At 39.0% G+C, this 25,112-nt stretch overlaps 1 protein-coding gene across 2 annotated transcripts; it reads left to right on the top strand.

Moving 5' to 3' along the window:
- Nucleotides 1-152: 152 nt before the first annotated feature.
- LOC126273188 (adenosine kinase-like) lies at nt 153-25,112 on the top strand. 2 transcript variants are annotated; one of them, XM_049976708.1, is made up of 3 exons: nt 153-444; nt 2,774-2,938; nt 23,287-25,112. In XM_049976708.1, the coding sequence occupies exons 1-3, from the start codon at nt 266-268 to the stop codon at nt 24,056-24,058; spliced, it is 1,116 nt and encodes a 371-aa protein (XP_049832665.1). In that variant the 5' UTR covers nt 153-265; the 3' UTR covers nt 24,059-25,112. The 2 variants fall into 2 exon arrangements, with proteins under 2 accessions (XP_049832665.1, XP_049832666.1); XM_049976709.1 differs by lacking the exon at nt 2,774-2,938 and having other exon boundaries at nt 159-444.

Consider the following 25,112-nt stretch of genomic DNA (forward strand, 5'->3'; position numbering starts at 1 on the left):
CAATTGCAAATTTACGATATTTCGTTTATGTTTTGGTAATTATCACATAAGTGCGGACGTCCCCGAAGTAGACATTACCAAAGCATTTAATATTCTCCCAACCACTAGTCCTACAGATAAACTCATGAGTTTTTGTCAACTGTTTGTCAATTGTTTGGGAGTATCTCGGATAAAATTATGGAGTCGTCTGCTAGTGGAAAATGTTTAGGTAAAACATCGAAAATTTTGTCATGTATGTGCATCAATAATCAGTGAACGTAAGACAATGTATGCGCAAGGAAGCACATCACCTGATCCATTTATTGCTGCGTTTGGAAATCCGTTGTTGGATTTGTGTGTAATTATTAATGACAGTGAAATTTTGAATAAATACGGTCTGCAGATTGACGGACAGGCGGAAATTACCGAAGAAGAATTAGGCATAGTAGATGATATTCGAGTAAGGTAAGCCAAACAATTTTTTTTTTTTCGTGAATGTGAGACTGTTATTATGAGACAATAACTTTCAGCTCGTTTGGCAGAATGATCAATAATGACTAAGAGTAATCACTCTCTAGATCTAATATTAACCCTGCTGTGCTGTTCGGGTCTATATGACCCAAAATGGTTATAAATTTCGTTTCGTGTTATTTAAATATCTAAAGAACTACGAAACTTGGCGACTTTTGTCTGAAAATGCAAGGGCAGTATGTGGTTAAGGAAGTTTTAAAATATCTTAAGTCATATGTCAGTGTAAGCCGACATTAATATGATTATTCTAAAGTCAAATACTTTCTGGTTGTCTCATATTTTATAGTAGTAATCAACATTCAAGAAGTCAACATCAGTACTGCGTTTACAACAGTGGACGTGTCAACTGTTGGAATTAACCATTGTTTCTGGTTAGTTTGTGTTCTCTATCGTTTTGTGATCAGTCTGAATAGTGACATCATGTTGATTATATCATTGACTGACGCAAGGTTGGGAGAACACGGCCGCCCGTCTCATTCGATCGTCATCGGGAGTACTCAAAGTATGCAAGCAGCAGAATAAGTTATTTAAGTTCATTTGAAGTATTATTTTCTACAGAACTTCAGAATGAAATATAAGGGATGTCAAATATTGAGGGGTAACGAGTTTACGGTAAACAATAGACAAACATTGATGGTTCTCTTTTTCATGCATACGTACGACTCATTCCTTGTGGGTGTATATCGCTCACATGGGGAATCTACAATAAGTTTGTGGGATAAGGATACTCCGCGGAACATATTTCGAGCAACCATGTCCATAGAAACATTCTGTAATATATCGCACTCCTTGAGGTTTGATAGGAAATCCACGAGAGAGGAAAGACGACGTACTAATAAACTCGCAGTATCTGGGAGAAGAGGTTGTAAGTCCTTCGTAAACTGTATAATCCGGAGGAAAATGTGATAGTTGCCGCTCAGGTAGTAGAATTTAAAGGCCGCTGTCCATTCAAGGAGTACATCCCAAGCAAACCGGCAAAATATGGAATCCAGATATACATTCTGAGTGACAGCAAATCTTCACATGTACAGAAAAGGAGAGTGGAGCGGCATCAGAAGAAAGTAGGGGAATGAGAGTAGTTTCTGATGTTGCCTCCGACTTGCGAGGTCACAATGTGACAACTTTTTACATCATATAATTTGGGAAAGCTGCGTCTGGAAAGGAAACTGACAATGTTAGGAGCCAGAGCTTACACAAAATATGACCAACCAGGAGGTTCATAGTTCCTCATTGTACGTCACAAATGATACTACGGTGGTCAGTTACATTCCCAAGAAAAATAAGAATGTTGTGCTAATGAGCACGCTCCACCCTGGTTGGGAATAAGTGACAGGGCTGATAAGAAGCCAGAATTGATTTTAGATTATAACCCAACTAAAAGGGCTGTAGAGACACTCGATCAGCGAGCAGGTACATATAAATGCAAACGAAAAACCAATAGGTGGCACATGATAGTGTTCTACAGTATTCTTGACGTTGCTGCTTGTAATGAATGCCTTACTGACTTCGATTGACCCTTACTGGAATACAAGAAAATTGACTAGAAGGAGAAATTTTTGAAGGAACTTGGAAAGTAACTGGTTGCAGAGCACATTGCAGCAAGGAAGCATTTTCCAAGAACAGAAAATTGTTCGAGAATGGTGAGAAGCATCCAAGACCCTGAAGGATTGGTAGGTGTGGGTAATCAGTAACAACAAGAAACTCCACTAAACGTGCTCGCTGTAAGTTCTGTCCTTCAAGCAATGACAATAAAACTAACATGTGTGGAAAATGTAATAAACACGTATGAAAAACGTCGTCACGTACTTGTGTCCAAACTGCAATGAATGCGAATGAAAGAAAATGACATGGACTGATAGTTGCTGAGAATGACTTTTAGGTGGAATATACCGTGCATCAATATTAAAATAATAAATTTTCGTTAGGGAAACTCTGTGTATTGTTCTTATTCTGTTATCGCTGTAATCATTAACAACATACTGTAATATAACAACAATGTCGACCGTTTACTACTGTACGAAAAATATATTTGGGTAGAAGTTTTTTTTCTCCAGTATTTCATAATGTCTGCTCATATTGGCCTGACTTTATATTTGTGTAGTGCAAGTGAACAGAACAGTAAAGTTAATGTTTGTATTGTTCATTATATGTGGACACATCGAACATTTCATTGCAATGCTGTCGTGTAGTTGGATAGCCTTTAAGGCTGTACAGTATGTTCTCTAATTAAATGTTTGCGTGTTGAAATTTACAAATTTTACAGATATTCGCCGCAGTACAGTGCGGGTGGAGCAGCGCAAAACTCATTACGGGTATTTCAGTGGCTCGTTAGAGAGCCATTTAAGTCGGTCTACTTCGGTGGTATCGGGACCGATGACCGAGGTGCGCTTCTTGAACGCCTGGTAAAAGATGCTGGCGTCAGTACCAGGTATTTAAACTGGCGAGCAAATTTTTTGGAAAAATACCAATGTTGCTATTCAACTGAGAGGCTGACGTATTTCTTTTACGTTTATATTACGTAATCACTTACTCCACCTTCCTATTAGTAGTTTCATACTGTCACAGATATTTCATAGGAGTATTCGAAAACCACGACGATGTCCTCAAATCAGCTTCATACGGCGAATAATGGAGATAATATGCAGTCACATGTACTGTGAAATTAGTGTTCATGTGACAAGATTTGTTCTGAACCACCGGAAGTAACTACAACGAGTATAAATTGTTCAGTATGAAAATAATGTTACATACCCTCTTAAAAATCTACATCAGTGCTCACTGTGAAGCTTGTGGCAGAGGGTACATACTACTGGACTGATTATTAGGGCATTTTTTCGTTCCATTCATATAAGTAGTGTAGAAAAATAATTTTTAAATGCCCCTGTATCCTCATGATCGCTATGGAAGTGATATGTAAGGGGTTATAGTATATTCCTAGAGTCATAATTTAAAGCTAGTTCTTTAAACTTTGTTAAGCAGGCTTTATTGGGATAGTCTTCGTCTATCTTCAAGAGTCTGCCAGTTCAGTTCACTTGACATGATAGTGACACTCCCCCATGGGTTAGACAAACCATTTCTGTGCTGCCCTTCTCTGAGAATGCTCCGTATCCCCTAACAGTCCTATTCGGTATGGGACCCACACACTTGAGCGATATTCTAGGATGGATCATACAAGCAATTTGTAAGCAATCTCCTTTGCAGGCTGATTGCATTTCCCTAGTATTATAACTAAAACTAAGTCTGCTACCTGCTTTAGTCAAAACTGATCCTGTGTCATCGTTCCACTTCGTGTCCCTACTAAGTGTTACATCCAAGTATTTGTATGAGTTTACAGATCCCAACTGTGACTCACAACTATTATATTCACATCATTCTTATTTGTGGTTGTTTTGTGGTTTGCAGAATTTTACAGTTTTGAACATTTGTACAGCTTCATTCACACCATGTTTCATTGTAGATAACTGCATTATCAGCAAAGTCTCTCGGGTTAGTATTAATACTGTCTGCAAGATCATTAATATACAACATGAACAGCAAGGGACCCAACACTCTTCAATGGGGTACACCCAAACTTACTTATACATCTGTCGATGAATCTTCATCCATGATTCTATGGTGTGTCCTTTCTACCAAGAAATCCTCAATCATGTCATATATTTTGTCTGATACCCCATATGACTGTACATTTAGTAATAAGTGTATGTGTGGCAGTGAGTCAGATGCTTTTCGAAAGATCAGAAATACTGCATCTGCCTGACTCCCACGATACATGGTTTCACATCGGGCCTAATTGTTTTTTCTAAATCAGTGCTGGTTGAGATGGAGGAGGTCATTCAGTTTGAGATACCTCATTATGATTGAGCTCAGAGTATGTTATAAGATTCTACAGCAAATGGATATCAAATATATGGGATGGTAGTTTTGTGGATCACTTCTGCTACCCTTCTTGTAGGCAGGTGTCCACTATGTTTTCTTCCAACTAACGGGCACAGTTTTTGTTAAATTGTAGTTAACAAAGGGGCTAACTCGGCTAGGAATTGGGTATAGAATCTGATAGGGATTTCATCAGGCCCTGGGACCTTGTTCGGTTTTAACTATTTCAGCTGTTCCTCAATGTCACTGACACTAATATTAATTTCAGTCATCTTGTTGATGGCATGAGAATTAAGTTGGGGCAATACACCCTTTTTTTTTTTTTTTTTTTTTTTTTTTTTTTTTTTTTTTTTTTTACAGAACATTTAAAAACAGAGTTGAGCATATCTGCTTTTGGTTTGCTACTCTCAGTTTTAGTTCTAGTCTCGTCCATGAGTGAATGGTTGCTAGCTTTGGTGCCACTAACATGCTTTGCATAAGACCACAATTCCTCTGGGTTTTGTGAAAGGTGATTTTACAGCATTCTGCTATAGTTGTTAGTGAATGTGTCTTGCATTGCTCTGACTGCCAAACACATTTCATTCAGCATCTCTCTATGTATAGCCCTATGTTTTGTTTTGTATCTACTATGCAGTTGTCTCTGTTTCGTCAGAAGTTTCTTAACAGTGACTTAATACCATGGACGATCTCTCCCATTATGAACTGTCCGACTGCATACATGTCTATCCAATGCATGGTCAACTGTTCTTTTAAACTTGAGCCATAGTTTCTCTGTATTTCTTGACCAAACTTGCCTAAAACTGGCCATTTTCTTACCATCATTTCAAACATTTTATCGTATAACAGAATGATTTTAATAATAAATATATGCATATAGCAGTATCTGTTTGTATAGTTCCCCTTGTATTTGTTACAGATGCCTGGCCACCTATATTAGCAGACTGGTGTTTATGATGGCAAATATAAACAACTGGTACATTGTTTATAATCCTTTTTTTTTCTCAGAAACTGCATTACATCATATACACAGAAAGAAGGAACTACAAAGCAAAGATAGTCCACACATCATAAGACAGCAGTGACAAGGATGAAAAACGGAGCCAGATTACCAACATAATATCATCATTTAATCTGGCAACAGTTTTAACATTTCAGTAAGACACTTTTGTTGCCCCATAAAAACTAAAATAAACCCCGTCCAAACAGGCCATGAAGGCCCAATGGTACTGCCTGGCTGCTATGTCACCCTCAGCCTACCGACGTCACTGGATGCCGATATGGATTGGCATGTGGTCAGTACACCGGTCTCCGAGCTGTATGTCAGTTTATGAGACCGGAGCCACTACTTATCACTCAAGTAGCTCCTCAGTTTGCCTCCCTAGGGCTGAGAGCATCCCGCTTGCCAACAGCACTTGGCAGACCGGATGGTCACCCATCCAAGTGTTAACCCAGCCCGACTGCGCTTAACTTGGGTGATCTGTCGGGAATCGGTGTTACCACTGTGGAATGGCCGTTGGCTGTGTTGCTGCATAACAAGTAATTTAGGTAATACATTGGCAGGCAATTCCTTTGACTGCAAATACTTAACAATGATCTCACTTATTTTTACACATTGCCTAATAAAATTTCCCTTAGCACAAACACGTTTAAATCCAGAATGCTGAACAGGATTTTATGACAGTCTAATAGAACTCTCCTTCCCGTGAAAAATGATTTCAGGAATTTTGATGCCGTCTATTTATCAAGTTTCCTGTCAACCATCTCAAAGACACTGTGTCTTTGTCTGCAGAATGTAAAGTTGCATATTCAGCATCAGTAGTTGAAGTGGTAACATCCTTCAGTTTCTTGCTCTCCAGGAAATTATATTTTTCTCTGACAGAAAACCGCTTCAATATTGTTACAACACAATAGTTAAATCATCTACAAAATTTGAATCAACAAAACCAATTATATACAGATCTCTAAAATTCCAGATGTTAAACACAGAGCGATAGTTCATAATACCGTTGAGATAATGAAGGACTTTCTTTGCTGCCATCCAATGCACACTAATAAACTTACAAATATTGAATTTAAAATACGAACTGCGTAAGATATTTCAGGTCTTGTATTAGTACTGTTATACAGGAAACATCCCACAAGTTCCTGATATGGCACTTGAACTTTATCATCCTGCACATACCAAAGCTTTAATCCAGTCTCCTTTGGCATTTCTGTGGAAATACAGTCAAACGTTAACTTTAAAATACATAGATAATCCTCGATACTCCTTATTGTTATCATAACATTATTACAAAAGAATTAAAAACCATCTACATACAAGACAACAATTGCAAGACTTTTACCCACCTTTTATTGAACACACAATCTTCATCAGGATTCACAGCACGTCCCAGGGCTAAAAGGACAGTTTTTGTCTTTTTACATCACTGTTTGGTTTGAACTGTGGGAATTCATTTATTCCTCACTTGTATTTCTAGCAATTATCATGCAGGGTGTCCCATATAAAACCAGCACACTTCACACTCGAGTTCAAGTAACAATGAAGTAGATGACGGGTACCAGGTCACAAGTTTTTTCCAGCCCAGTGCATGTCCTAGCCAAGTTATAGAGGATGTAGGATTATTGTGCAAGAGTTTTACAAAGCAGGATCATGTTGTGCTAGTGGGTGGAGTGGGAAACAGTATTGATATTGAACAGGGCTACAATATTGAGTGTGACCTGTTAAAAATAACATTTGCAACGAACCATACAAATGCTGGCTTGGTTCCTGCTTTTATGTTGTAGTAATGCCCCAATTGAAAAGCTCTGTCAGGAGAGTCAGTATGGAGCTAGATCAGCTGCTTTGTCAGGCATAGGTTTGGTTCCTGTTAAGGGTATTGTTAGGTGGGACTTCACAAGACATGGCCTGCATCTCAGTAGGAAAGGGAAGGGTAGTTTGGCTGAGATTATAGAAAAATCCTTAATAGAGGGGCACTGAAACTCGTGGGAGTACCTCTTTTTTAGGCTAATATCAGTGTCGAATGATTCAACATTGAATGAAATTAAGCTTAATGAGAAGCTCAGGCAGACAGGTAATAGAGATGTTAAAATATCACAAGCTTCTCATAAATATACAGTGACAAATAATGTAGTATGCCACTAGATTGTCATAAAAGTGCAGTGAAGAATAATGTTAGTATATTGCATCAGAATATTAGGGGATTAAAAAGCAAAGTAGATAAGCTTCTTGTATGTTTAGAAGATTTAGAAACAGGGTGGAATAAATCTACTATGCCTGTCTTAACACCATATAGTCACAGATATGGAAAAGGTAAATGTAGGTGGATATAAGCTTTCAGCATCTACATCTACATCCATACTCCGCAAGCTACCTGATGGTGGCGCACGAACTAGCTAATAAAGACTTTGGTAAATCTGCATATATGTCGACTTCTGCTTTGTCTTTGTATACTCGTAATAGGAGGAAAATATCTATAAATGAGTCTATATTCATTTGGGTAAAAGGTAAAGGAGTGTGTGAATATGTAAAGTTTGTTGGTGACTGTACTGTATATTTTCATAAATAAATTGTTTATTTGCAAACTGATCTGTAGCGTAGCTGAGAACCGGACAAGGGTACATCTAGAACCGGGGGCTCAAGGATGCAACAGCATGTTACGCCTACAAAGGCGGCCAACACAACCCGCGTAGCATCTTACGCAATCTTGGCAGCGCGCCAGCGGTGGACTTAGCGCACAGCTCTGTCAACGAAACTTTCAAGTCCACCTACATTTGGTACTCCAGAACCGCCACGAACAATGGCTACAGTGAACCATCCGTTACCATGACCAAATGAATCATTAATATCTAAACTAAAATTAAGTCGGCAACCACAGAAAACAGAAGGTCCATCCAGCAAGGGTTGAGCAGCGACAGACTTGACTGGTATACGATTCTTCTTGTCTCCAGATGTTGTAGCAAACTCGATGTTCTCTATAGTTATGTAGACTGTCTGTTTAGAAAGGCCATATGATAGGTGCGAAATGCAATAATGTCTCTGTCAACAAAACTTTCAAGTCCACCTACATTTGGTACTCCACAACCACCTGACGGTGTGTGGCGCACAGCATATGTAAGTAGAGACACAATGGAGAGAGGAGGAGTTGCCAAAACTTGGTTAGGGCAACATATAGAAGCATGTGCATGTGAGCATAAAGTAAATAATGGTACTTTTGTAATTGTAGCCATGTATAGCTCCCCATTGGGAGATTTTCAGCTATTATTGAAAAGCTCGGATTCTTTGATGTGCTATCTGTCAGACAGAGAGAAGAAAATTATTGTTTGTGGGGATTTAAGTGTAGGTTTTCTGAAAGAGTCCAGTAGAAAGCTTGACCTTGAAGTATTACTTGGTTCTTTCAATTTGACATCAGTTACTGATTTTCCTGCTCGGGTGGTACAGGAAAGCAGCACATTGATAGATGATGTTTCTATGAAAAAAGATAAATTTAATCAAATGAAAACTTCTCCTGTTAGGCTGGTATTAGACTATCTTATTTCTTTGTCAAAGTTGATATATCAAATATTTAGAAATTTGATGATGTAATAGGGAACTTTCAAATCTCACCTCTCATCAAATAAATATTATTAAATCGGGGTAGACTTACCGTGTTAGATGAGAAGGAAAGGCACATCCCGCACGCTAAGTCTCCCCTGACCCGTGGTTTGGGATGTCTTTCCCAAAATCTACCCGATTTCCTAGACCTCTTCAGTCCTTTTCCTTCACCCTTCTTCCTTCCCCTTCGACCCTTCTGCCTGAAGGAGGAGCCACTGTCAACAAAAGCTTGCCAATTATAACGGTCTTTTATGTGTACACTTATGAAATTTGTTACTAATAACCCATTCCAATTCAAAAACAATAGCGAAGTGCATAGGCGCAATTCTGGAAGAAAGGATGATCTCCACTATTCTGGGTTAAATCTGACTTTGGAACCGAAAGGGATGTATTATGCTGCCACAAAAATCTTTGGTCATTTGCCAAATTCAACAGATGAATTTTTACGTATGAAGTAGTAACTGCAAAAAAAGTTAATTACATTGTATAAAGAAAACTTACGTTAACTGACATGTTCCACATCATTACGAAATGTTGTAATTGTGATATATGAAACAAGTATGAATGTAATGTAATGAAACTAAAAATGAATAGATAATAGTAAGTAATGTTACAGCACATTTAGTTACCTACTTACAAGAGTTGCTGGAACTGCTGACCAAGGTCATCCAGACATCGCCGACTTCATATGATGATGATACCAGCAACACACTGTAATTCTGCAGGCATTATGTCATTAATTTCTCTATTAATGTTCCATTTAAGATCGTCTGTTGTGTGAGGACTGACAGCATACACATCACTTTTAAGTGTACCACTTAAATATTGCACAATGTTAAGTCCAGGGACTTTGGGGCCACAGGCCTCTCTTCTCTAAGTGGAGAGGTTCTTTGTGTAGACTACATTGGTTGTCCTGCAACCAGTATCTGCAGCTCTTGGAGTTTACACAGCCGGAAAAATGAGTCCAAGTAACCATTAGCAATTGATGTTTACCGCGAGATACAATAATGGATGCTCCTAACACCTCCACCCCCTTGATCCACAAATTTCAACTCTTGCACCACACTTACGAGATAGGCTTTCAGGTTCATATTATTTAATACACATGAACCTGCTGCGATAACCTGCTTATCGATTTGCAGGAACTTCTCGTAATGTCCATGCGAACCCTGCCTGTAGTTTCAGGGGTCCTCACAGTCGGTCGCCTATTCCTCTGCACATTCTGAACAGATCCTACAACCCTCCATTTCTTGTATAGATCTTGAATAGTGCTAGTCGTGGGAAGCTACCTACCAGGATACTTCGCTTGAAACATTTCTTTACATTCCTTGATGGAGCCTGTTTTTATGTAACACTCAACAGTATCAATTTGCTGTTCTAATGCAAACTGCCCCATTTCTGTAACAGTTCACCACCACGAGCTTCTCACAACTGATGCACTATAGGACTGCTATACTGGAGACTAAAAAAATTATGTGCAATGTCTGTTACAAGATAATATGTGGGCAGCCCCTGTAAAATCTTGACAGAAAAGGCCCTCTGGTTCTGGCTACTCTGGGACAAGATGACAGATGCTGTCACAAGGTTGGAGGGGTTTTTTGCTGTAGAAACTCCTTCCCAATGATGATGGTAACACTTATGTAGAGATACATACTGACAAGCAAACTGAACTGGAACAAGAATATGTAACTGAAATGGTGATTGGTCCATGTGCATACGAGGAGGTGGCTACAGAAATTGCGAGACTCAAGAAAGGGAAGGTTGAGGGCATCCATGCTGAAGTTCTTCAGCAGATTGCACCACTAATAACAACTATTCTAATTAAGACCTTAAATGAGGCATTACAGCCTCGCGTAATTCCCATAGCATGGAAAATGGTTAGTGCAGTAATAATATTGAAGTGTGCAGACAAAGATCCAAAGGACCCAAAATCCTATAGTCCTATCTGGCTTTTGAATAGTCTAGCCAAAGTGCAAGAACAACTACTGTGTGATAGACTCCAGTCTCATAGAGAATTTGTTCGATTGAATCCCCGTCAATATTGATTCTGCAAGCACAAGTCAGTTGACAATGCAATCAGTCATGCCCTTAGCACAGGCAACCAAACTGAACAAAAATGTATGGTTGCAATTATGATTGACTTCGCAGGCATATACAGTAATCTGTGGTGGCCTGAGATGTTTGCACATCTCAGAGAACTTTGGGATAAAAGGATGCCCACAGTGATCAATCTGTGGCCCCACCTCTTGGGACCTGTCAATTGAGCCTTGTTAAATTTAGTTGAGAACCACGAGTGTGCTGATGGCATGGTGGCCTATGCCAACGACGTGTTTTAGTCATTATGTCAGCTAATTCAAGAGCACAAATAGGAATGAGAGCAAGTAGCATATTGCGTGACATGGCCAGCTGGTGTAAGAAACACACATTGACAATTTCTCTACTCAAAATGTTGAAATGTGAAATGTATTTTATTCATCTCATAATGTCAAGGTTACAATTTGCTAATTTAAAATTTACAATAATACTTTGTGGAGAATTTACATACTTGAAATTTGTCAAACTTACAGTATTTACATCTGCTATAACCATCATACATTTTCATTCCATTTTAGGACTCCAGCTCAAAGTATCACTTCGTACTTCATGAAATCTTCCACAGAGTAGTAGCATCATTCAGTTAGAAAATGATATAATTTGCTTTTTAAAATATTTATTTTCATATTCATTATGTCACACCCTTTTATTGTGTTGTGAATTTTTATGGCTATATACTGAGGAGTCTGGCCACGCAGTTTTAAGTGGTGAGAGGTGAGCATAAAGTTTTCTTTACATCTCGTGTCGTATGAGTGTTCAGAATGATTTTTTTAAATAGATCAGCTCTGCTGCGTAGGAAAAGAACTACCTCAAAGATGTATAAAAAGGGGACAGTTGATACTTGTAGCTCCATAAATAATGGTTGACATGATGCCCGCCGGCCGCGGTGGTCTCGCAGTTCTAGGCGCGCAGTCCGGAACTGTGCGACTGCTACGGTCGCAGGTTCGAATCCTGCCTCGGACATAGAAGTGTGTGATGTCCTTAGGTTAGTTAGGTTTAAGTAGTTCTAAGTTCTAGGGGACTGATGACCACAGCAGTTGAGTCCCATAGTGCTCAGAGCCATTTGAACATGATGCCCTCGGCTGTGCAGAGCACGTTTTACGAATGATTCCTTTTTGCAACTTCAAAATTCGGGTAACGTTTCCCAAAAAATTATGCCATATTGAATAATAGATTCAAAGTAGCTACAATATGCTATTTTCCTTGTGGCCATAACAGTGGCATAGGCTAAAATTTCCATTGCAAATGCAAAGCTGTTTAATTTATTTCTAGATATTCTGTATGAGAATTCCAACTCTAAGTTCTGTCTAAGTTTCTTCCCAGGAACCTGACTGAGTCAAGTTCTTGCATTTTTTGATTGTTGTGAGTGATACAGGTTTATTCAATTTTTGACTGTTTGATATTATAGCTCATCATATGCATTTTTGAAATGTTTAGCCATAAACCATTTAGACTGAACCATGTTTCCAGATTACGTAATGTGTACATGACACTCTGTGGTATGCTGTCAGAATTTTCATCTTCAATTAGGGCAGAAGTATCAATTGCAGACAAAGTTAAATGATTATTTATATTGAGAAGCAAGTCATTTACATAGAACAGGAATAAAATGGGTCCAAGGATTGAGCCTAGAGGAACACCTTGTCACACAGTTTTTCACAATGAGAAGTAATCTGCTCAATTTGATGTTATTAATACCCTTTGTTTCCTCTCCAAGAGATATGATTCACACCATTTCAAAGCAATGTCCCTTATTCCATGCCTGTTGAGTTTTAAAAGCATCAGGGCATGGTTTACAGAGTGGAATGCTTTTGTAAGATCACAGATTATTCCTGTGACCTTATCTTCCCTATCTAGTGATGAAGTAATTTTTTCAATAAACTCATTTATCGCATCTACTGTGTTGGAAGCCAAACTGGCTGCATGAAATGATATTCTGTGTGATGAAGCTTTGTATCTGTAAAGCAGCAATTTTTTTCAAATATTTTTGGTATGACACGGAGTATAGAGATGGGGCCATAGTTTCCCATATCATCTTTTGAACCTTTTTTAAACAATGCTTTTACTTTCGTCTGTTTCAAGAAATCGAGGAAGTAACCTTCTTCAAAGGATTTGTTTATTATGAGAGAGAGAGGATGAGCTATTATGTTGTAAGCTTTTGTAATTATTTTGGTGGATATCCTATCCCAGCCAGCAGAATTTTTGTCTTTTAAGGAGAATATGACATTTTCAACAATTTTGCTGACTGTGTTGAAGTTTTAAGACATTCACTGGTATTGCCTTTTAACCCAAAACTATGGACTTTCTGATCATAATTTGCTATGTCTCAATCAAATTTTACTACATTTATGAAGTACTCATCCAAGACTCAGATATTTGAGCTGGATTTACAACTTATTTTTCTGTAAGTTTGACTTTTAAAAGTCTTGTTTGTGATTTCGGACACCTAATTCAGACTTAACTACAGACCATATTGTCCTTGTTTTATTTTCCTGCCCTAGAATGAATTTGTTATTTGCCATTTGTTTTGAAGCTTTCACAACTATTTTAAAAATAGTTTTATAGTTTCTAACATATTTTACAAATCGGGATCTTTGTTGTACTTCAGCTGATTGTGTAGCTTCCTTTTCTTCTCACTGGATATTTTTATTCCTGATGTGATCCATCTTATCTTATTTGGTGCTTTATTGCAATATGATCTTGGTGGGAAAGTTTCATTAAATATTTCAAGAAACTGTTTAAGACTGTACTAAAGATTTCATTTGTTGATTCACTGTCCCCAAAACACCACTTAACTTTACTTGGTTTCTTGTAGAATAGTTCAATGTTTGTTTTATTGAGACTTCTTTTGATATAACTTTTTCTTATATTATGTTTATTAGTTTTTGGCAGTGAGACAAACAAGGCTGAGTGATCAGAAAGCACTAAGTCGAGACAGAATATATGTACATTATCAAAGTAGTAATTTGTTACAGTGTTTTCAGGACATGTTGCTGAGTAAATATTTTCTCTGGTGAACTCCAAAAATTTAGTTTAAAACCAGACTTTGTAGTTGAATCAAGAAAGTTTGTTGATTCTTTATTGTCATTTGCAGTGTTTATATTAAAATCTGATGCTATTACAATTTTTTTCTTCTTTTGTTTCTTTAGTTTATGTAGCAAGCACTGGAATTTAGAGAGGAAAGGTGTGACTAAAGTCCTTTCAGAAATTCTGTAAATTGAAATTACTAACATATTAAGGTCTTTAAGCTCTACGCAACAACTTTCGAATATGCAGTCTTCATTTAATCGATTAAAATCTGTTTTCACTTCATAGCTTCTAGAAGAGTCAAGCAGTATGCAGCAACCTCTGTGAGACTTTTTCTCTCTGCAATAGCAGCTTACAACATTGAAATTTTCAATTTTATTTAAAATACTTATTGTATTAGAGCTAAGCCAGTGTTCATTTAAACAAATAATTTTTATGTTTTTACATTCCGAGAGAATAATTCGTATCTCATCGAGTTTGTAGCTTAGGCTGCTGGAAGATTTAGAATTTAAGCCATTTATATTCCAGTGCATCAAATAAGAATTTTTGCTTATTTTAATGGTATTAAGCATACATTTTCATAGACACTCTTTAGCCGTTTTCTTTTCAGCTAACAGGCATTTTTCTCTTACATACCCTCCAGTAAATATTAGTTTCTGTTAGTTTAAATGATTTTACAAACATCCACAAACATTTTGCTGAAGGTCATCGATCCTAGTCTGTTTAGGTGCAGTCCATCCTTAACTAGACATTCCTTGCCCAAAAACTTTTTTGAGCTAATCCGTCACAACACTCAATTATTCTTGAATTGATTCAATGGATATAACTGTCACTCACTGGGAGCCAAAGGCTACTTGCAATTTGTACAGAAACCAGATGGCAGTTATAAGAGTCGAGGGACATAAAAGGGAAGCAGTGGTTGGGAAGGGAGTGAGACAGGGTTGTAGCCACTCTCCGATGTTATTCAATCTGTATATTGAGCAAGCAGTAAAGGAAACAAAAGAAAAATTCGGAGTAGGTATTAAAATCCATGGAAAAGAAATAAAAACTTTGAGGTTCGCTGATGACATTGTAATTCTGTCACAAACAGCAAAGGACTTGGAAGAGCAGCTGAACGGAATGGACAGTGTCTTGAAGGGAGGATATAAGATGAACATCAATAAAAGCAAAACGAGGATAATGGAATGTAGTCGAATTAAGTCGGGTGATGCTGAGGGAATTAGATTAGGAAATGATACACTTAAAAGTAGTCAAGGTGTTTTGCTATTTGGGGAGCAAAGTAACTGATGATGATCGAAGTAGAGAGGATATAAAATGTAGACTGGCAATGGCAAGGAAAGCGTTTCTGAAGAAGAGAACTTTGTTAACATCGCGTATAGATTTAAATGTCAGGAAGTCGTTTCTGAAAGTATTTGTATGGAGTGTAGCCATGTATGGAAGTGAAACATGGACGATAAATAGTTTGGACAAGAAGAGAATAGAAGCCTTCGAAATGTGGTGCTACAGAAGAATGCTGAAGATTAGATGGGTAGATCACGTAACTAATGAGGAAGTATTGAATAGGATTGGGGAGAAGAGGAGTTTGTGGCACAACTTGACAAGAAGAAGGGATCAGTTGATAGGACATGTTCTGAGGCATCAAGGGATCACCAATTTAGTATTGGAGGGCAGTGTGGAGGGTAAAAATCGTAGAGGGAGACCAAGAGATGAATACACTAAACAGATTCAGAAGGATGTAGGCTGCAGTACGTATTGGGAGATGAAGAAGCTTGCACAAGATAGAGTAGCATGGGGAGCTGCATGAAACCAGTCTCAAGACTGAAGACCACAATAACAACAACACCGACCTCCTGTTTATGATTCCGCTGGTCACTATCCTGGAAGTGGGGTAAATTATTCTGGCTAATAGGATTATATTTTTTGATTCGTTAATAATTTCCTCTTTGCTGTATCCTCAGAGGGAATTTGTCCCAACATGGATGAAAACGGCTTTGTAATTTTTGTTTGCTTCTTTTTTTGTTTCCTCTAGAATTTGTAACGCTTTTAAAATAGTTACTGAGCTGATGGGACCTAATTCCTGGGCGGACTTCAACTTCACAGGTTGGCACTACGACATTTTTCAACATGGAGTCGTCAGTTCTGAGAAATTAATTTTCAGGGAACATGGCGTTCTTCCTTGTTTGCATCGATCATTTTTTGGGACTAGCAGTTTTCTTCATGAGTAAGATCCGCATATTCATTTCTAGGTGTCAGTACTTCTGATTGTCTTGAAAATCTCTTCGGGTTTGCTGCCAGATCCTAAAATCAACTTGACTCGATATTTCGGCGATCCAACTGGTCGCCATCTTCAGGAGAATGCTGCTTGCTGATGAGTCCCGCTGAGAACTAACGCCTGGCTGCAAAACGACGTCCTATATAGCCCACCGTGCAGTACACGGCGCGTGCGCCGCCCGTCACAGTTGCTGCCCTCCAAGACAGGGAAGGGTCGCCGCCCCTGGTAGAACTTTGCGGCAACGATATATCGCACTCATGGTCGCACCGAAGAACGTTCAATTTTGATGCGGGATAGTACCGGATTCCACGTCCTGCTAAGAGGGAACCCATTGTCTCTATTGATTAAATTATCCGCCAACCTAATTTCAATTGCCTCTTTATAAACACTATTCCAAAAACTGGAAATGTTGGCAACTACCACCGTTTTGTCATATTTCATGCCGTGTCCCTCATTTAAACAGTGTTCTGCTACTGCCGATTTTTCCGGCTGTTGTAGCCTCGTATGGCGTCGGTGTTCCACACACCTGTCATGAACTGTGCGAATCGAACGACCAATGTAAGTTTTCCCACACTGACACGGAATTTTGTATACACCGGCTTTCCTAAGCCCCAGATCATCTTTTACAGAGCCAAGTAGTGCCCTAATCTTAGAAGGCGGTCGGAACACACTTTTGATGTTAAAATTCTTTAAAATTCGTCCAATCTTAAACGATATACGTCCTGCATAGGGAAGAAAGGCCACCGATCCATGTTCCTCTTCATGCACCTCCAGAGATGGTCCAAACTCCATAGCCCGACGAATCTGCTTCTCGGAGTATCCATTATCCTTAAAAACAGGCATCAAATGCGCAAGTTCTTGGGTTAAGCTGTCCGTGTCGGAAATGGCATATGCTCTCTGTACCAAAGTCCTGAGGACGCCACTGCATTGGGAGGGTGGATGACAACTTGTAGAATGCAGATACCGATCTGTGTGCGTCAGCTTTCGGTGAACACTGTGTCCCAAAGTACCATCTGGTTTTTTTATAAACCATAACGTCTAAAAATGGAAGCATCCCATCACTTTCGACCTCCATGGTAAATTTGATGCGGGGATGAAGACAGTTGAAATGGTCCAAAAATCTATTAAGAGAGTCACGTCCATGCGGCCAAACGAAAAACGTATCATCCACGTATCTCCAGAAGCACGTTGGTTGCAAAGCTGAAGTCTTTAGTGCCATATCCTCGAAGTCCTCCATAAATAAATTGGCGACTATAGGTGATAAAGGACTACCCATAGCCACTCCGTCATTCTGTTCAAAAAAGTTGCCGTTGAATAAAAAATATGTGGATGTCAGCACATGACGACAAAGCTTCACCAACTCTTCATCCAGTTTTTCACTAATCAAATTAAGCGACTCTTCTAGAGGAACTTGTGTAAACAGAGATACCACATCAAAACTCACTAATAGATCTGAAGGACTCGACTTCAAAAATTTCAATCGACTAATAAAATCCACCGAATTGGAAATATGGTGTTCACACTTGCCAACATATGAACGGAGAACAGATGATAAATACTTCGCCAGGTTATAAGTGGGTGCACCCAAATTACTAACAATTGGGCGTAGAGGAACCCCTTCTTTATGAACCTTAGGCAGACCATACAACCTAGGCGGAACGGCAGCACCAGGATGAAGTTTCTTACATAAATCGTCGGACAACGAACTCTTTTTCAACAGTGAAAGTGTCTTGCGTTTAATCCTTTCTGTGGGGTCACTAGATAGTTTTCTGTATGCCGGGTCGTTGAGTAATAAATCCATTTTTAGGACGTAATCATCCCGCGTCATTACAACCGTGGCATTCCCCTTGTCAGCTGGTAAAACTACTACTTCATCATCATTCCTAAGGGAACGAATGGCTGCTCTCTGCGGAAGAGATGTTATCCCGCGATGGCCGAGCCCGACGTAATGTGTGGGACACTTCTTGCCTTATTTTTTCTGCTTGGTCCTCGGGTAGGCTGTGTACTGCTTGTTCTACAGAGCATATGAACTCTGTGACAGGAAGACTCTTGGGAGTGGGCGAAAAATTTAAGCCTTTCTCCAACACCGCCAGTGTGGGCCCATCCAATGCCTTGTTAGAAAGATTAACCACAGCGCGCCGACGTTTATCCCCTTCTGATGCTGTAGAACGAGAAAGAAGCCGTTCAAATTTTGAAGATTGTCTGGTAACGGCGCTCTTATGAGCCCAATCCGAAATCGCCCATGTGGAATCATCAACCCACTGCCAAACATCACTTGAGAACTGCGACGACAAGTTCAAATGTAAGTAAAATAAATCTTTGGAAACAATATCCAGCTGTCTGCGGGTAAAACGAATGCGTTCTCTTATAAGTGCTAGGCTTGCACGTTCCTTAATCCTATTAGCTCTCTTACTACTAATAAAATGAACAAATCTGGCGAAATTAGGAATGATACCTTCGTCATTGCATCTCAGCAAAAAGGCGAGTGTACTCAACAGCTTTCCTTTCTTCCTCCGAAGTTTATCTAACTTCCGTACAAGTTTCACCATCTCCTCCCCGTAGAGGTACTTGATGTGACTTCGTAGGCTTTCCCGGCGTAATAAGTCTTGAAAATCTCTTCGGGTTTGCTGCCGGATCCTAAAATCAACTTGACTCGATATTTCGGCGATCCAACTGGTCGCCATCTTCAGGAGAATGCTGCTTGCTGATGAGTCCCGCTGAGAACTAACGCCTGGCTGCAAAACGACGTCCTATATAGCCCACCGTGCAGTACAGGGCGCGTGCGCCGCCCGTCACAGTTGCTGCCCTCCAAGACAGGGAAGGGGCGCCGCCCCTGGTAGAACTTTGCGGCAATGATATATCGCACTCATGGTCGCACCGAAGAACGTTCAATTTTGATGCGGGATAGTCCTCAGGACTTTGGTACAGAGAGCATATGCCATTTCCGACGCGGACAGCTTAACCCAAGAACTTGCGCATTTGATGCCTGTTTTTAAGGATAATGGATACTCCGAGAAGCAGATTCGTCGGGCTATGGAGTTTGGACCATCTCTGGAGGTGCATGAAGAGGAACATGGATCGGTGGCCTTTCTTCCCTATGCAGGACGTATATCGTTTAAGATTGGACGAATTTTAAAGAATTTTAACATCAAAAGTGTGTTCCGACCGCCTTCTAAGATTAGGGCACTACTTGGCTCTGTAAAAGATGATCTGGGGCTTAGGAAAGCCGGTGTATACAAAATTCCGTGTCAGTGTGGGAAAACTTACATTGGTCGTTCGATTCGCACAGTTCATGACAGGTGTGTGGAACACCGACACCATACGAGGCTACAACAGCCGGAAAAATCGGCAGTAGCAGAACACTGTTTAAATGAGGGACACGGCATGAAATATGACGAAACGGTGGTAGTTACCAACATTTCCAGTTTTTGGAATAGTGTTTATAAAGAGGCAATTGAAATTAGGTTGGCGGATAATTTAATCAATAGAGACAATGGGTTCCCTCTTAGCAGGACGTGGAATCCGGTACTATCCCGCATCAAAATTGAACGTTCTTCGGTGCGACCATGAGTGCAATATATCGTTGCCGCAAAGTTCTACCAGAGGCGGCGACCCTTCCCTGTCTTGGAGGGCAGCAACTGTGACGGGCGGCGCACGCGCCGTGTACTGCACGGTGGGCTATATAGGACGTCGTTTTGCAGCCAGGCGTTAGTTCTCAGCGGGACTCATCAGCAAGCAGCATTCTCCTGAAGATGGCGACCAGTTGGATCGCCGAAATATCGAGTCAAGTTGATTTTAGGATCCGGCAGCAAACCCGAAGAGATTTTCAAGACTTATTACGCCGGGAAAGCCTACGAAGTCACTTCTGATTGTTGTTTTTTTGCTTCCAAGGATGCATCATTACCATTTTTTGAAACACCCCAGCTTGTATCACTTCATATCCACAGATTTCCATCGTTTCTGGCAATGTAGTCCCCGCTGTCACAGTCTTTTTGGCGCATAAGTTCACTGTTTTCATTTTGTAACGTTAATCAGTCATCCTTGAGGAATTCAATATCTTTCTGCAGCAATTGAATAACAGTTTCATTTGCAGTCACTTCACTTTGGATATCAACCTTTTCTTCACTTAAATAGGTCCGTAAACAATCCTGGCAGCACCACAAGAAATTTTAGGTTTACTTTTGCACAGTTTTCATGTAGCCAGAAGTGACAGTTTACGCACAGAATTCCTTTTACAACACTTTTTTGCATTCCTTGCACACTGCACTGCTAAATGTTTGCTTTTTTGAGAGAGGTGCACTATTTCACTGACCTATTGGTGCCATCTTTCTTGTGTAATACTAAAGGGAAGCCTTAGTAAGGACCCTTCCATCAAATTAAGAGTAAATAATATGTCTAGGGAAAGGATCACAAGGAATCTGGGTGGCATGATTGACGAAAAGTTATCTTTCAAATTACATACACAGATCACTTCTGACAAGACAGAAAAACTATTAAAGAAACTGACAAGAATCATTACAATAGACGTCCAGTGACCGTTAAGATGTATGAGAGTGTATTGCTGTGCAATTTTTGAGTCCATCATATGCTTCACGGCCAGTATGTGGGTGCACAAACTGAGCCTTCCGATAAACAAAACCACTGTTCAGTGCAGGCATAGAATGGTGGTGTTACAATTGTTGGGTGCCTTTGGAACCATGTCAGTGGATGCCCTCTATGTGGTCCTTGGTCTCTGTGATAACACGTAAAATTGTTGTTAGTTGTCGAAATAGGATAGAAAATTGCTGCTAAGAGGGCCACAGCGTGATAGCATCGTTCCAAGTCCTATCCCTCAGATTACCACATATTCATTTAAGTAATGTCAAGAAGTGTAATTTTAGTATAATGGCATTGTATGTCAAGCACCTAGCTCTATTTATACGAAAACCTAGAAACTTACATGTTAACAAAATGCTTACATTACATTTAGATATAGACCAAAAGGGCTAAGGCTCAAGGAGTGCTCTCAGGTTCCCTCTTTTGGCATAGTTGGTGATAGGATCCATTTTTATTTTAACATTTTTGTGTGTTAGCAGTTGTAATTAATTTTTCACTTTGTCTTTTCTGGGGTTTTATATTATGTTTATTTTCCAAGTATTGAAATGCTGCAAACAAATATTGTCAAGTCACTATAAACTGGTCCACCTCCACATGGTGGTTCATCTATAAAGGAGTCCGTATAGGACACTAGTGCAACCTATTTTTGAGTATTGCTCAAGTGTTTGGGATCCACACCAGATCAGAGTAAGGGAAAGACCTTGAAGCAATTCAGAGGTAGACTGTTAGATTTGTTACTGCTGGGTTAGAACAATGTGCAAGTATTGTAGAGATGCTTCAGGAATCCCTATAGGCAAGATGGCATTGTTTTCAAGGAACACTTTTGAAAAAAGTTAGAGAACCAGCATTTTAAGTGGAGTGCAGAAAAATTCTGGTGCCACCAACATACATTTCATATAAGGACCATGAAGATAAGACACAAGAAATTTGGTTACATATGGAGACATATAGGCAGTCAGTTTTCCCTCACTGTATTTGCAAATGGAACAGGAAAGGAAATAACTAGTGGTGGTACAATGTACACTCCAACAAGCACCTTATGGTGGCTTGTGGAGTACATATGTAGATGTAGAAGATTTTCATTTTCCGTCTATAAATCGAGGGTCCACAGATATAGAAAAGATTATTTTTATATAGAGCTAAATTTGTTTTAAAGCAATTATCTTGAGCAATTGCTTAGATAACCAATCTGTGAAGTAAACATATTGAATGTGATGACTAGAAATCAGTCTGAATATTTTGACTGAGTGAATATAGAGATAGGAATTGGCAACTACTGGACAATTACACAATCGTTGATGACTTATTTCTGCATGTGTGATCGGGAGGTATCTGTACTTAACAAGTGTCACAAGAAAATAGTTACAAACTACCTGAACAACCGTCAGCAAGCATTTCAAATATTGGGCATCTGTGCCATAACTTCAGAAGTATTGTCTGCCATTTGCTAGATACATTTGTCCTGTGGAATGTTCAGTACTGAAGACCATTCGTGGCTCAAGAGCCATGTCAGAGATTTACTATAAAGCAGACAGAACTGCATAGCAGATACAAAAACACTAAAGCTTAGGTGGGGGGAAAAAAGCAATGTGGGAAGCACTTATTGTGTGATTTCTTATCTGTGAAGTTATCAAAAAGTCTAAGGAAGCCTATGATGGCACGAAAAGAAAGATGACAAAATGAAGCTTGAAATACTAACTATGTCTCTGGGTTCCTTTGTTATATTGTTGCACTGATGTAATATATATATATATATATTAGCTCCTTGTGTAACTACTAATTCACCATGAGAAAAAAAAAATATTAGCTCCTTGTGTGACAACTACTTCACTGTAAGTTATGGTTGTTGTGTGCCCTGAGCTATTTATTTGATCGAAAACCATGACACTTTTAATTTCATTTTTCATTGTGGAAGTAACTTTTTGATAGATCATAGACATGTTAATGGTCACTAAACAAAAGCTTGTTTTATAGGCCATTCATAATTTTGTAGAATTACTGGATTTGTGCAAAATATTTTAACTGACATAGCCATTGGTACTTGTATTTAAGGATGGCAGTTGCTTGTGTTTGTCAGTGCCTTCGTTTCTGAAAATGCTTACCCAAATTTTTCTTACATCTATCTATTTCCCTTAAAACCCACATCCTTTCATTTTTCCCTCTCCTTCCCTCTTTCCTGACGAAGCAACTGCCAGTTGCGAAAGCTCGTAATTCTGTGTGTGTGTTTGTGTGTTTTGTTCATGTGCCTGTCTGCCGGCGCTTTCCCGCTTGGTAAGTCTTGGAATCTTTGTTTTTAATATATTTATTTATTTATTTACAGATATTCGTACAATCCTGGTTATCCCACTGGAACTTGCATTGCCCTCATCAATGGTGAGCACAGATCACTGGTGGCTCACATTGGGGCAGCAACCAAATATGACGGTTCATTACTGGATAGCAAGGATGTAACTAAATTACTAGAGCGTATAAAAGTGTTGTACATCGAAGGCTTCTTCTTGACTCACAGTTTTCCGGTGTGTGTTAGACTCATTGAGATATGCAAAGTAAACAAGATACCTTTAATCTTCAATTTAAGTGCTCCGTATGTTTGTGAAAGTCATACACATGAGGTAACTGAGCTTGTTAAGGGTGCTAACATCATATTTGGAAATAGTGCGGAGTTTTATTCCCTTGCCAAGCAGTTGAATATTAAAAACAGTAGCTTAAAAGATATTGTTGTGAAACTTAGAGAAAATTTTTATAATTCTCTTGATGAGAGTAAACTGCAGCATTGTGATGTATCACAGATCTTGAAGGAAGGGAAATTGATTATTGCTACTCAGGGCAAAAATTCTGTTGTTTGTGTTTATGGGAAAACAAGTACAGTTTTAGAAGTAAAAGTTGTAGAAATGGATCTCTCACAAGTGAAAGACACCACAGGTGCTGGAGATTCTTTTGTGGCTGGTGTTCTTGCAGGTATCTTCCACAACTGCAGTCTGGAAACCTGCATTCATTTGGGATGTTGGGCTGCTCAGGAAATTATTAAGCAGATTGGCTGTACAGTCCCTCCTTATCCTCCAGACGGTGCAAGAAAGTTCTTAGAGGGGTAATGTTTTGAAATTGTGATCTGAGTAGGATACTTAATTATTTTGGGATCTAGATTTAAATAAAGTGTTACAAAAAATAAATGCAATTTGTTATAGTTTCTTTCACTTAAAGACAGCAGGACCCTTTTCTACATGTGAAACTCAAAGCATCATATAGCTTGTGTGTACCTGAGTAAAACTGTTAGTCAAATTTCAATATTTTATTTTATTTGTAACCACGGAGAAATTTTGCAAAGAGGATTGAGAGATATCTTTACCTTTTTAACAAAAATATAACGGAGTAAAGTACAAACCCTGCCACTATTTGAGCCACTGTCTACATATAAGTATTTCTATTTGATACTTTGGTTGAGAAGTTGTCTCACTGTACTCATAGTTCCCAAGTGCAATATTGTCATTATATAATGCTGAAGAATGGACAACAGTGAAATTAACCATCGAACAGGTGCGCCTTTGTGTGCCAACCACAAATAACATTGTCTTGTACCATTTCATTATTGCCTCAGCTGAGTGCTAAGTTGTGTTGTCATATGTCCAAGTGAACAGCAGTAATATAAAATCAGCTGCATGCTAGGTGAGGGAAAATGTACAATCCATAAAAGAAAATGTCTCAGATTCTGAACTAGTGGCACAATCCTACAACAAGGCAGTTGTATATGAGACAATTAGCAGTCTAATAAGTGATTGGATGCAACTGCATTGTTTAATGCTTCAAGTGTGTCATTACTATGGGGTAAGAATTGTATGCAGTATCAGACTGATATAATGGAAGTTTATTTTATTATTTTTTAATTCAACTGTGATTTTGTTCATTTATGCTTACCTTGGTAACATGAAGACAGCTGTTCATTAAATGTATACAAAGTGTGATGTGTGCCTGCTTGAGGGTTAATTGCACCAGAGATATGTTTTTCATGGATGATATTCATATCAGTAAGAATTGTCAGTCAGCTATAACATTATCACATTGTGGAGTAATGTTGTGGCTCTATTGTTGCATTTCGTAGAATGTTTTCTTTTATTCTTAGTTACTTAGAATAAAAATATGATTTCCTTC

This window comes from Schistocerca gregaria, chromosome 5 (genome assembly GCF_023897955.1).
Source record: "Schistocerca gregaria isolate iqSchGreg1 chromosome 5, iqSchGreg1.2, whole genome shotgun sequence".
NCBI lineage: Eukaryota > Metazoa > Arthropoda > Insecta > Orthoptera > Acrididae > Schistocerca > Schistocerca gregaria.

Bases quoted from the DNA above. Each gene is read 5' to 3' on its own strand.
- LOC126273188 (XM_049976708.1), top strand. From the start codon at position 266: ATGTATGCGCAAGGAAGCACATCACCTGATCCATTTATTGCTGCGTTT. The intron at 445-2,773 runs GTAAGCCAAACA...CAAATTTTACAG, and splicing joins GTAGATGATATTCGAGTAAG to ATATTCGCCGCAGTACAGTG. The intron at 2,939-23,286 runs GTATTTAAACTG...ATTTATTTACAG, and splicing joins GATGCTGGCGTCAGTACCAG to ATATTCGTACAATCCTGGTT.